The sequence below is a fragment of the Miscanthus floridulus genome, chromosome 5 (assembly GCF_019320115.1).
Source record: "Miscanthus floridulus cultivar M001 chromosome 5, ASM1932011v1, whole genome shotgun sequence".
NCBI classification, from domain to species: Eukaryota; Viridiplantae; Streptophyta; class Magnoliopsida; order Poales; family Poaceae; genus Miscanthus; species Miscanthus floridulus.
The window spans coordinates 108,999,194-109,013,181 of NC_089584.1; the positions used below are offsets into that span (position 1 = coordinate 108,999,194).

Sequence of the window (13,988 nt, forward strand, 5' to 3'; positions counted from 1 at the left end):
AAGAAATGCTCACAAAACGATGCCAATCTTGATCTTGTTTGCATACCTCTTGAAATATCACCAATGATAGTGTCCAATGGATGATATCTTGCAACATTGGTTGGTTGAAGCACTTGCACTTGATTGCTAGCATTTGATTGATCACTTAGTTGAGATGATGAACTAGCTATTTGTTGATCTTGCACATTGCCATCACTAGTGCTTGCTTGGATTTGATCATGAGAACCACTAGCTTGCACATTTAAGTTAGAGAGCACTTGATTCTTATCATCTTCAACATCAATCATCTCTCTAGACCTTAACTTACCAATGTCCATGTTCTTCATTGTATTGACCAATTGAGTGCCTCTTACATCATCTAGATTCTCATCTTTCTCTTGGAAACCATTTGTTTCATCAAACTCCACATCATGAACCTCCTCAAGAGTGCCACTAGCCAAATTCCAAACTCTATAAGCCTTGCTAGTAGTGGAGTAACCAAGCAAGAAGCCTTCATCACATTTCTTTTTCAAACTTGCTTAATCTAGTGCCTTTCTTCAATATATAGCATTTACAACCAAAGACCCAGAAGTATGCTATGCTGGGCTTTCTTACATTCAATAGCTCATAAGGTGTCTTCTCCATCATGGGGTGACAATAGAGTCGGTTGCTATAGTAGCAAGCCGTGTTGATTGCTTTGGACCAAAATGAATGACTCACATTGTACTCACTCAACATTGATCTTGCCATATCAATCAAGGTTTTATTCTTTCTTTCAACTAGCCTATTTGATTGAGGAGTATACTTGGCCGAGAATTGATGTCTAATTCCAAATTCATCACATAACTCATCAACTCTAGTATTCTTGAATTCACTACCATTGTCACTTCTAACTTTCTTGATTATTGTTTCAAACTCATTGTGAATGCCTTTGACAAATGATTTGAATGTAGCAAACACATCACTCTTATCAACAAGAAAAAACACCTAAGTGTATCTAGTGAAATCATCTACAATCATAAATCTATATTTGTTTCCACCAATGCTAGTATATGTGGTTGGTCCAAACAAGTCCATGTGCATCAACTCAAATGCCTTAGATGTGCTCATCATGCTCTTTTTAGGATGTGTATTACCAACTTGTTTTCTGGCTTGACATGCACTACATAACTTATCCTTCTCAAATGTGACATCTTTCAAGCCTCTAACTAAGTCATGCTTAATCAATTTGTTCAATTGTTTCATTCCAACATGACCAAGCCTTCTATGCCATAACCAACCCATGCTAGACTTAGTGATCAAACATGTTGACAATTGAGCTTCTCTAGCATTGAAATCAACTAAGTATAGATTCTCATATCTAAATCCTTTGAATATCAAGTTAGAGCCATCTATACTTATGATCCCTACATCATCCACACCAAATATGCATTTGAAATCAAGATCACACAATTGGGCTACCGATAATAGATTAAAGTTTAAGGTCTCTACTAGTAGCACATTGGAAATGCTCAAGTCATTGGATATTGCAATCTTACCAAGCCCTTTGACCTTGCCTTTGCCATTGTCACCAAATGTGATACTATCAATCTCATTGCTCTTGCTTTCATTGATTGAATTGAATATTCTTGGATCACCGGTCATGTATTGTGTGCACCCACTATCAAGCATCCAATGCCTTCCTCCGGCTTTATAATTTACCTACAAAAGAAGATCAATTCTTTTTAGGTACCCAAACTTGCTTGGGTCCTTGTAGGTTAGTCACCAAGGTCTTTGGTACCCAAATGACCTTCTTCTTTGGGCCCATAATTGGTGTACCAATGAACTTAGCCTTCAGACCATTGGCACCCTTATAAAGCATATAATAAGAATCAAATTTGATTGAGGATACATTAGGTAGCTTGTTCTTGTTAGTCTTGCAATTTTGCTCTATATGCTCAACTTGCTTGCATCTATTATAAAACCGATTATTGCCCTTCACAAAGCTAGCTTTGGGAGTGACAAAGGCTGCCTTGCCTTTCTTGGGGGTATAGCCTAATCCCTCTTTGTTGAGAGAAAACCTTTGGCTACCCAAGCACTTTAGCAAGCGGGCATCTCCACCATAGGCATTGCCTAAGACACGAGTGAGCTCATTCACCTCCTTCTTGAGGGTTTTATTTTCCACCATTAGTGATGTATCATTCATAGGTGGAGTGGTAATGGTTGTGCTACAAGAGGTGTTAGTGGGAGCAACAATAATGGGTTCATGAAAAGATTCATCAATAAGATCACATGTTAGTCCCACATCACATCTTACTATCATTTGCTCCTTCTTGGCTTCCTCCTTCTTGACTTGCTCAATGAGAGAGGAGTGAGCCTTTTCAAGCTTAGAGTGAGCTTTGCCAAGCTTCTCATGGGCATCCATTAGCCCCTCATGAGTGGCATTGAGCTTATCAAAGGATTGCTCAAGAAATTTTACTTTCTTGTGCAATTCTTTGCACTCCTTTCTCTTTATCTCATTGCAAGCATGCACTTGCTCACACATGTCCAAGAGCTCCTCCTTGGAGTACTCCTCCTCCTCCTCATCATCATCATCATTATCACTCCTACAAGAGTCACTTTCACATTCATCATTATCACTCTCATCATATTTTACCTTGGTAGGCTTTGCCATGAAGCATGTTGATGGAGTGTCGAAGATGGAGGGCTTATCGTTGATGGCGATGTTTGCTAGTACTTTCTTGATAGACTTCTTGCCATCATCACTAGAGTCATCACTATCCGATGAGCCATCACTATCCCAAGTGACTACATAGCCTCCACCCTTCTTCTTCTTTTGGAAGGTCATTCTCTTTTCCTTCTTCTCCTTCTTTTCTTTCTTATCCTCCTTGTGCTTATTCTTCTCATCCTCATCATTATCACTATTGTATGGATAATTTGCTACTACATGATCGAGACTCTTGCAATTGTAGCATCTTCTCACATACTCTTTCTTCTTGGTGCGATCTCTTCTCTTTCTTGCCCCATAGCCCTTCTTCTTCATGAACTTGCTCATCTTGTGCACAAAGAGGGCCATAGCATCATCATCAATATCACTTAGATCTTCATTATCACTTGATTCTTTCTTGGACTTACCCTTATTTTTGTATGATGATGAACTAGCCTTGAATGCTATGCTTTTCTTCTTCTTATCCTCTTCTTCCTTCTTGTCCTCCTTGTCATCTCCCTCCCTTTCTACATGGTATGTCTCTTGTATCATGACATCACCTAGTACTTGGTTGGGGGTAATGTCCTTCAATCCTCCTCTTATGATGAGCAATCTTAACATCTCAAATCTTGGAGGTAAGCACATCAAGAATCGATGGGAGACATCATCATCCTTGATCTTCTCTCTCAATACCTTCAAGTCGTTGACAATGACTTGCAATTGATGGAACATCTCTGGAATGCTCTCATCTTCCTTCATCTTGAAGCTTATCAATTTATCCTTGAGGATATATAACTTGGCACTCTTCACCGCCGATGTGCCTTCATATGTTTCCTCCAATCTCTTCCATACCTCATTTGCTCTATCACAATCCTTGATTTGCTCAAACACCTTGGAATCAATGGCATTGTATATGGCGTTGAGAGCCATTGTATTGCATTGCTTGTTGATCTTATCTTGATTGGTTGGATCATCGGGATTAATGATAGCAAAGTCATTCTCGGTCACTTCCCATACTTGATCATTGATTGAACCAAGATACATCCTCATCTTTCTCTTCCAATAACCATAGCATGTGCTATCAAAGAACGGTGGTTTGCCCCCCACATGGTTGAACACAACTTGAGCCATAATTTGACACTGTGGTTGTTAAGCCTTTAATCAAACGATCACCACAGCTCTGATACCACTTGAAAGGTCCTAATATGGATAAAGGGGGTGAATAGCATATTTAAAAATCTACAAATTAACTAGAGCAATTTGATTAGTATGACAAATAGCGTAATGTAAACTTGCTCTAGTTCTACAAGGGTTGCAAGCCACCTATCAAACAATTCTAGTTGCAATAATTACTTAGGCACACAAACTTGCTATGTAATTACTCACTAAGTGCTCTCAATCTTGCTACTCTAAAGAGCTCAACTAGATGAATGTAAATAATAAAGCAAGCTCTCAATTCTAACTACACTAAAGAGCTTGTATCAACTAGTTTGTAAGAAAGTAAATAAGTGAGTAGGGTGATTATACCACAGTGTAGGGAATGAACCAATCATAAGATGAATATATAGCCAATCACCGGGAGAATGCCAAAAAAAAGAGACAATCGATTTTCTCTCAAGGTTCACGTGCTTGCCAACACGCTACGTCCCCGTTATGTCGACCAACACTTGGTGGTTCGGCGGCTAAGAGGTGTTTCACAAACCTCGTCCACACGATAGGACACCGCAAGAACCGACCCACAAGTGAGGTAACTCAATGACACGAGCAATTTACTAGAGTTACCTTTCGGCACTCCACCGGGGAAGGTACAACTCCCCTTACAATCACCGAAGGTGGCCATGAACAATCACCAACTCGTGCCAATCCTTCACCGCTGCTCCAACCGTCTAGGTGGTGGCAACCACCAAGAGTAACAAGCGAAATTCGCAGCGCAACACGAATACCAAGTGCCTCTAGATGCAATCACTCAAGCAATGCACTTGGATTCTCTCTCAATCTCATAATGATGATGGATCAATGATGGAGATGAGTGGAAGTACTTTGGCTAAGCTCACAAGGTTGCTATGTCAATGAAAATGTACAAGAGTTATGGCTTGAGCCGGCCATGGGGCTATAAATAGAGCTCCCATCAAATAGAGCCGTTATGCCCCTTCACTGGGCAAAACGCGCTCTGACCGGACGCTCCGGTCATTTTGACCGGACCCTAGACTCAGCGTCCGGTCCACTGATTCATGCCACGTGTCACTAGCTTCAAACGTTGTTCGTCAGATTTTAATGGCTACGTAGTTGACCGAACGCTCCAGCTAAACTGACCGGACGCTGATGCCCCAGTGTCCGGTCATTTCCAGTAAGCTCCCCGAGGCATATTTCTTCAACCGAACATGTCCGGTCCACCTTGACCGGACACAGACCAGCATCCGGTGCAATACCCTAGGTACTGTGCCGACCGACCAGTTCGACTGGACGCACGCTACCAGTGTCCGGTGCTTTCAGACCCAGCGTCCGGTCAGTTGACCGACGCCAGCGTCTTCGCGACCAACTCGTTTTCACTTCTAACTTCTTCACCCTTGCTCTAATGTGCCAACCACCAAGTGTATTACCTTGTGCACATGTGTTAGCGTATTTTCACAAACATTTTCAAGGGTGTTCATACTTCGCTAGATCCTAAATGCATATGCAATGAATTAGAGCATCTAGTGGCACTTTGATAACCGCATTTCGATACGAGTTTCACTCCTCTTAATAGTACGACTATCTATCCAAAATATGATCACACTCACTAAGTGTCTTGATCACTAAAACAAAATGGCTCCTACATTTTATACCTTTGCCTTGAACCTTTTATTTTTCTCTTTCTTCTTTTCCAAGTTTAAGCATTTGACCATCACCATGCCATCACCATTGTCATGATCTTCACCATTGCTTCATCACTTGGAGTAGTGCTACCTATCTTAAAATTATCTTTGATAAACTAGGTTAGCACTTAGGGTTTCATCAATTAACCAAAACCAAACTAGAGTTTTCAATGGGTCCGTGTAGGCCCCTGGTGGCCGGCGTGGACACCTAGTGCCGCCGCTCGCCGTGCCGCCGTGCACGGGGTGCCCGGGGTGCGCGCGGGGAAATTTGGAAAAATCTAGAGGGTTAAGTGAATTCACTAGAGAAAGGAAGAAATAGTATTAAGACTTAGTCGTGGTTCGGGAAAAGTCCGAGGGCTCTTTTGCTAAAGTGCCAGCGCGCGGGCTCCCCGCCGTGGGCCATCTCGTGCGTGGGTCACGCCCCGCGCTGGGCCGCTGGGTTGCCGGGCCGAATTGGTTGCCGCCGACCCTTTTCCTTTTCTAAGCATTTTCCAATTTAGTTTCTAAGACAAACTTGTAAATTCAAAATAAATTTGTGTAGTTGACCAAAGATTGTGAAACTAATTTTGTTATGTTCCTAAAATCATGCTCTATCTGCCAGTGTATCTTGTTCACATAGTGTCATAGTATTTTCAGGAGCAATTTAATTAATTCAAGATGCTTAATATGGTTAAGACGTAAACTTGTAGGAATTATTTTGATAAATTGGTGATAGTGTTGGCTCTAGAACTTTCATAGAAAAATTATAACATTATTAGGTGCTCACTGTAATTTTGTAGCACCATAATAATTAGTTTGCTAAGGTAGCTAAATGAGTCCTAGCTCAAATATATATATATATATATATATATATATATATATATATATATATATATAATAAAATATCAAAATACCTTGGGATTGTAGAACTAAAACATTTTTTGAAAAACGACGTCTTAGCCTAGGGCGTTAGCGTTAGAGCTAGCTCATTAACTTGTGAGGCGTAATCGTATTTTTAAGAGTATCGATTGCCGTTGATTAATTATGCCCCTACATTGCATCCGCGTATTTAATAGGAACAACGATGGATTCCGGAATCATCTGGAGTAGCAGAAAGGATGGTGCCTTGATGATCGTGTCACCATGATGGAATGCTAATCTTTGGTTAAATCTTACCCAGGCAAGCCCTGGTGCATAACCCCTATTATTCTGCACTTTATTTTATGCTTGTGCATTAAGTTTTAAGGATATGAATGAAACTCACTTGCATACATATATCCTTATCATATGAGTCTTACTAGTATGGTAGGATCATGTAGCTGCTATGCTATAGGACCCCGGTAGAAGTCGAGTGATTACCTGTCACTCATGAAAGATAGGAAGATATTATTGTTGTTATTATCATATTACTATCACATGGAATATCTATGGATGATAATTGGAGACCGGGTAGGATTGTACATTGGATTTGGACTTGGTTAAGCATCTGAGCGAGGCTCTGGTTGCATTTGTCCCTCCTGAGTCGATTGGGGACCGTCCGTTGCGGTGGATAGTAGTCAGGTCACAAACTTATTATCCTTAGCACATACTTGCTTATGAGAGCGGTAAGACTTGTTACTCTCTTGTCATGGGTTATGGCTCTTTTCGGACCAGCTTTTAGGGGTGGGTGCTAGGTGGAGGTCTAAGCACCATACTGAGACTGGGTCTCGGGTGTTAGGGGCTTGGAGTCCAAGTTTGGACGAGGACCTAACCTTGTGATAGGAGTGGAACGGGTTGGTCTTGTTTGTGCCTAGGCATAAGCGGGGCTTGTGTTTCGGGGTACCTAGCTGGGATACATTGATTCACGAATCGCCGTTTCTGTGAGACGGTAACGACTTGGCTATGATCTAGCACCGTAGTAAGAACTGGAATATAAAAGATGATAAAATAGTTCCGATTGCTTACCACATGCTTGAAAGTAGCATAGACGCTTACCTAGAATGATTAGCTAATGAACTAAAAATAACCGCTAAAAACTTGGAACATAAGGATGTACTATTAGTAATGCTCCCTGCAAATGTAATAAACCAGCAAGCCAAATAAGCCTTGTATATCCTTGAAGTCTTTACATTTCTCCTGTTGGGTAAGTTTTGCTGAGTACAATCGAGTACTCAGGGTTTTATTCCCCCTGTTGTAGGTGACAGGTGGATGCTAGAGCTGACTCTTGTGTGTTTAAACCTCTTAGTGGGCTCATAGAGGATTCCTTTCACGCTACGATCGTAGTGTTTATTTATAACCCTCACTAAATGTTTTATAAGAAAAGATGTAAAATCTGCTAGCATATCTTGTATATAAATGGTCACTATGTTAATGCTTCACCATGTCATTAAATTAATCTTTGTTTCTGCTGTAACTCTGATTATATGTTTATATTCTGCTGCAAGATAAAACTTGTGAACCTGAAATGTATAAACTCGTTCACATGTAAACTGTTTTAATCTCGCTGTTGCATTCAACTTGTTTAAGTACTCGGATGTTGTAATAAAGTGATGTAACAAATGACTAAGAATATTGTAAACTTTATCCTCTCATTTATGATCCTGACGAAAAATATGGATTTTCGAGCTCTCCCTTTGGGTGGGTTCGACGGAACGGCAAGATTTAGTGCACCTCCTTGGGTACTTAGTGTCTAATGGATGACAAATACTTTTAGGGGTATTAGATTAGGCGGTTCTGTCATAAGTTCATTGTTAGATTACTCTATGTTTTCCAAACATTTCTGAACATCACTGCATACCAACATATACATGTTTGCATTGTGCTACAACTTCTGAAATAATGAATTAGGCCCATACATTCCTACGGGCAATTGAACATGTTATGTTTATCCACTGTACTTCTACTGAATCCAAAGTATTCCGTCTTTTATTTTCCTGGATTCATGTGTATGTTCAGTTTTTCCCCAACAATATGCAAAAGGCAGCTTACGTGTTCAGTCTTGCATGGTTATGATAGGTAAGACATTCTCTTCATATGTTGTATAATAACACCTTTGCATTGTTCTAGATTTTGGCCAGTTCATGTATATCAATTTTCCTACATGTTGGAATTGATTCCAATGTATCTCTGCATCGGTCAGATTCCCGATTTCAGTCATTAATTGATTTACTCCTGCTGACATTAGATTTCTACTAATTTATATTGGTTTGCTTGGTTTACTGCAGCATACGGTGAACACAGTTAGGCTCTTTTGAGCACTGCCGCTTTCAGTATCTTTATCCATAGATTGTGTTATAAAAAGTATGAAAAAAAACTCGACCTGAAGGGGTTAAGACGCTCCCACAGCATTCCAAATAAGAAGAAGACATTCTCACTAGTCCGAGAAAACCCCCGAACCACCTGGCTTTCCGTCGCCCAAGCGAGAATTGAGCCGATGCCCCTCAGTGCTTTGGATATGGGACGGACAAGGGGATTTTTTTTACCTCAGCGTAAAATTCGCTTCCACGGGGAGTTGAACCCAGGACCTGAGGAGTGCCGCCAGGATACTCTGACCAACTGGATTAGAGGCCCTTTGGCTTATAAAAAGTATGACACTAGCCATCTCTCAATTTTGCTTCCCTGGTGAGGTTGAATGCAGTCCAAACTTTCAGCAGATTAATATTGCTATAATACCTCCAAATATGAGATTTAGTACCTGTGAGATTATTTAAGTTTAAATAGAATTGCTATGTCATAGGTTCACGCTTTTCTATCTCAAAATTGATGTATGTTTACACACTCTAGCCATTTGCTCCATGACCTGGTTCGTGGTTTTAGCCTTACATACGAATTTATCAGCGAGCCAGCATATGAGTTGTCTTTGGCCACTACTTTCCAATTGACATAGCTGCCATTTTATTCTGCAATTATTCCATGAGCTAAACCTGATCATCCACAAAGAGTAATATTTGACCTTTGTTATTACTATAGTTAGTTTCACACTGCCAACACAACTCAATTGATTATCCATATAATATATTGGGGAGTCTCCCTTTACACATATACAAAATTCATAGTTTCAAAATACTGAGAATCTTAACTACGTTGACCTATCTTGCAACGGTGATGTTTGGATATTCCATTTCTACTGGATCAGTAATATTACATGCTAAACTGCCAAAGCAGTTTGATTGATATGCCGAACACAAGAATCTAATCGTTTTCTGAAGTCTTTTTATGTCCTTTTACAAGTGTTTCAAGTTACATATTAGAATTTATTTTTTTCCTCCATGGTCAGTATATCATGTAACGTGTCCGCAACATGAGGGTCGGGTATTTTGCATTAGTAGCAATGGCGATGAATATATATACCATGAAATCAGTGGCCCACTTGATTAACGTAAGCGAGTATAGCAGATGCGCGCGCGGCGAAGCGCGCGTCCCGTGCTAGTACAATAAACCCTACATATATTGCTCCACTGGTGTCGACTACCAAACATTATATCATTTGTTTTCTTTTTGAAATATTGGGTAGGAACATTGTCATATATCATTTAAGAAGTAGTCATGTTTTACATGTTATATTGCATTTTAAGAGGGTGTAACCCAGGGCATTTAGAACTATACTCCCTCGTTCCCTAAAAAATGTTATTTTTTCTATGAATCTAGATAAATATTTGTCTAGATTCATAGTAAAAAACAACATTTCTTTAATTTAGAATGGAGGGAACAGAGGGAGTACATTTTTTAAAAAAAGATCGTAGGGAGTACATTAGAAAATAAACTATGTAGAGCTAATTAACCTTTAGGAACGGAGGGAGTACATCAGGAACTAAACTATGCAGGGCTAACCTCATGCCTGCCTTCTCAAAGCCATCTCTTGCTTGGTTAAAAGCACTATTTGTGAAGGTGTCTTCATAACCCTTTTGAATATCCTCCTATTTCTCTAGGTTCTAGCGTGGGTAAATAATGATCGTCGTTTTTCATTTGTTTCCAAATAAATACTCTTTTGCATTCTATGCTGATATACTCCAGTAGTCATGTGTTATCATGATGTTTAAGATGGCTTAACTAGCCTGGATACAGTGCAATTTGACTGTCCTAAAGGCCATCCTTTCACGAGTAGAGGGGAATATGTTTTATTCTGTCTGCTTCCGGATCTAAGCATAGCTGTAACTAACTTTGACCGCGGTCTCTCGCACAACTAACTGTTCAGAGATGGCAAAAACGACACAGGCGCAACCCCCTCTTTGGTTTCTGATCTGCTACACGGCACAGAGCACCAAAGCCCCTATAACCCCAACCACAGAGCCGATGATCGCTTCGTCGATGACCAGACGCGACGCACCCGCCGTCGGCGGTGGAGCATGCGCGTTCTCGGGCGCCGAGGCCCACACCGGTGAAGGCGCCGGCGGGAACGCCGATTCAGGTGCCGGCGCCGGCGGGAACGCAGAGTCAGGTGCCGGCGGCGTCGTCGGCTGGCGAACCGCCATCACGATTATGTACAGCTTATGGCCCTTTTGGCACCGGTCCTCGTCGCTGCTGATGAAGAAGAACGGGCCGGACCGGTCGAGCCTGAACACCGAACTGCCGCTGCTGCCGACGGCGGCTTGGAGCCGCCGGACCGGGTTGCGCGTGTTGCACGTGTCGAAGTCCTGCTCCGTCACCTGCAGCACCGAGTCGACGCCCTTCTCGTGCGTGAACACTGCGAGCCAGGAGGAAGACGCACGTACGTCACGCATGATTCGAGCTCAACCAATTCATCGGGATGTGCGGCATTCGTGAGGGCAAAATGAGGAGAGGAGAGATGGCGCAGTTACCGATGGTGTCGTTCACTTGGAACCGGTTGCGCCCGGCCCAGTGGTTGTAGCTCTCGGTGGGGTCGAGGACCCAGCCGTCGCGGCCACCGGCGTAGAAGACGTGAGCCTCCGACGAGCAAACCACGGCCGCGAAGCCGACGACGATCACGAGCCAGGCCGGCGCCGATGACCACACCTGAGAAGCCCCCATATCGCCGTCCGTGGACCGGCAAGTCCTGGCGATGCAATTGGGAATGGATCGGAGTTGAAAATATAATCAAGCTACCTCCAGAGGAGGAGGTACGCCGATCGAGAGATGGTATGTACGGCTGCAAAGGGAACTGGTGGTTTATATAGGCGCACGGCGCGCGGCGAGTGATACGATTGCTGACCTCGGCAGGCACAGGTGGAGGCCCCGGAGAGATGCATGCTGATGACTCTTGCACGAACCAGCGAGAGTGCACCGCTTTGAGGCCTCGGGGTCGATCGAGATATCCATCTTCTTCCTTGGGTCTCCGATGATCGATGTCATGCACACGCCTGCGGCGGCCGGCACCTGCAGACCCGACCGTGTCACCCAAGGAAGACAGTCTCGTTTGTATACCATCTCTATATATCTCCACTTCTATATCTCTATTGGGTTCATTTTCTTACCTGTGGAATTATTGCACGTCCTAGGGTGTATATCTCGAAGCAAACCAATAAATGTTAAAGCTTGTTGTAAAAAAAATGTTAATGCTTTGCTTGTTGTTGAAATGTGTCGTTTCTTTGCTGAGAAAACGCCACACGTCACTGCAGGATCATATTTCAAGCGAGTCAACATGCAAAACATCTGACTAGAGAAACTAATAACACTGAAGTGGTGAGCAGCAGCCCAAAATTTCTCGTTCATCTTTCAAGCTAAAGTCAAAATTTACTGTATATATCTGTTAGGGGAAAAAATAAGTTGACCAACTTGAGGACGCTAAAATAGTAGGATGCCTTTGGCTTCTCGTACATCTCCGAACGCAGCCGCCAGGATATTGCTACTATATACGTCATTAATTTATATCTCTATCAAATCTAGTGATATATACTGCTATTAAAGCCAGACAGATTTCTTCATCCATCAGGACGCCCGACCGTTTCTCATTTCCGTTGCCGCCTTTTCTTTTGTTTTTTCAACACCCATCGACCCGTTTCTCCTTCTCGTCACCTGTTCTTTTTTTTATAACTAGTTCATGCCCGTACGTTGCTATGGGACCGCTAAACTTTTATATTAAAAATTCACGGACCGCACGATAAGATAACAATACTATAAAATTAAATACTGATATTAAAGTGATATTTAATCCAAAAGACAAAATTATGAAATTAACACAGTCACGAAGAGTGTGGCGTCATAGGCTCACAAACTCTACTGTATAGACCTTTCCGTGATGCGGCTAAAATAATATTTTATATCAGCAGAAAGAAATCTTCGATATCTATTTCTTTCGTTCGCCAATAAATCCACGAATAGGTTCATGCTCGTGCGTCGCTATGGGATTAGAATTTTTGTTGCAACGGGATTAGAATTTTTTTTCAATGTGTGCTTTGGAGGGCTCAAAGCATAATACATTATAGAAATACCAAAATAACTTTTTTTACAGGTATAAGTACAAAATTGAGAAGCAAATGGTCAAGCTTGTTTGGCTAATCTATGAGCATCTTATTTAAATATTCATCAATAAATCGTGGAAAGACAAGACTAATTAGTCAAAATGCACAAGTGGAAAGTATGTCAGGTTTCAAAAAAAAGTGCCATCAGAACCAGCACAAGGAACACACATAAATGAAAATGCACAAACACATGAGTGATATACATCCATATGACCGGTGATCACAGTGTCGCGCTTGCAACGTGCAATACATCGACATCATATATGACTCCTTTGCCTGGTGATACCTGAATCCTTCTTGCACCAAGCTGAAGTAAAATCATATATCTACTACTGACAGACAAGTACTTATCTGAGATCAAAATGAGGCCACTTGTCTCAGATCAAGATGAGTCACGAGGCAGATGAACAACTCCCAACTATAGTGTCGTTTCATTACTATAACCTTTACTTCTAATGGAATGTACTCTGAGAGATCCGCAACCAACCACACCCACTTCTTACCTTGTAAAACAAATATAGTCATAAGTAAAAATATTAATTATCTCTCACTTCAGCCCCATTTGAGCAAATCTTTTTCTTCACACAACGGAGGAGCAAGCTGTCCAACATCATAGATCATTACCATCTTACCATCATTCAGAAACATCACTGAGAAGGATATGATCCGGCTTGATAGCTAATCTGCACAAACCAGAAATTATATTACCAACAGTATTGAAGACAATGTAGTGTAACTGATATAATTCGGTGATCATCTGATCATCATAAAAAATGACCGTGGTGGTGTGGTTTCAAGCTGTGACAAAATAATATATGGGAGAATTATCTATTTGGCATCGAAATAAATCAGTGCTTTATATTTGGCACTCAAAAATTTGAACTTTCCTATTTGGCATCAAGTTAAAATTTTCTTTCTTAAATGGCACTTCCGTCCATTTTCATTAGTCATCTGTTAGTTGGCTGGTTTGACCATGTCAGTTTTTTTTCCCTATATCCAATGTACCCCTATGTTAGATTCAGAAAACTGAAATTTGGCCGAGCCCCCAGAATCCTAGATCCCGCGACCTTCTTCCCCGGCTCTGTTGTGCCA

General features: G+C 41.5%; 1 protein-coding gene across 1 annotated transcript; it reads right to left on the reverse strand.

The window, feature by feature from the left end:
- Nucleotides 1-10,721: 10,721 nt before the first annotated feature.
- On the reverse strand, nucleotides 10,722-11,466 carry LOC136452970 (early nodulin-like protein 1). The gene is made up of 2 exons (XM_066453551.1): nucleotides 11,277-11,466; nucleotides 10,722-11,161 (listed from the first exon to the last, which is right to left on the reverse strand). The coding sequence occupies exons 1-2, from the start codon at nucleotides 11,464-11,466 to the stop codon at nucleotides 10,722-10,724; spliced, it is 630 nt and encodes a 209-aa protein (XP_066309648.1).
- Between the last annotated feature and the right edge of the window lie 2,522 nt (nucleotides 11,467-13,988).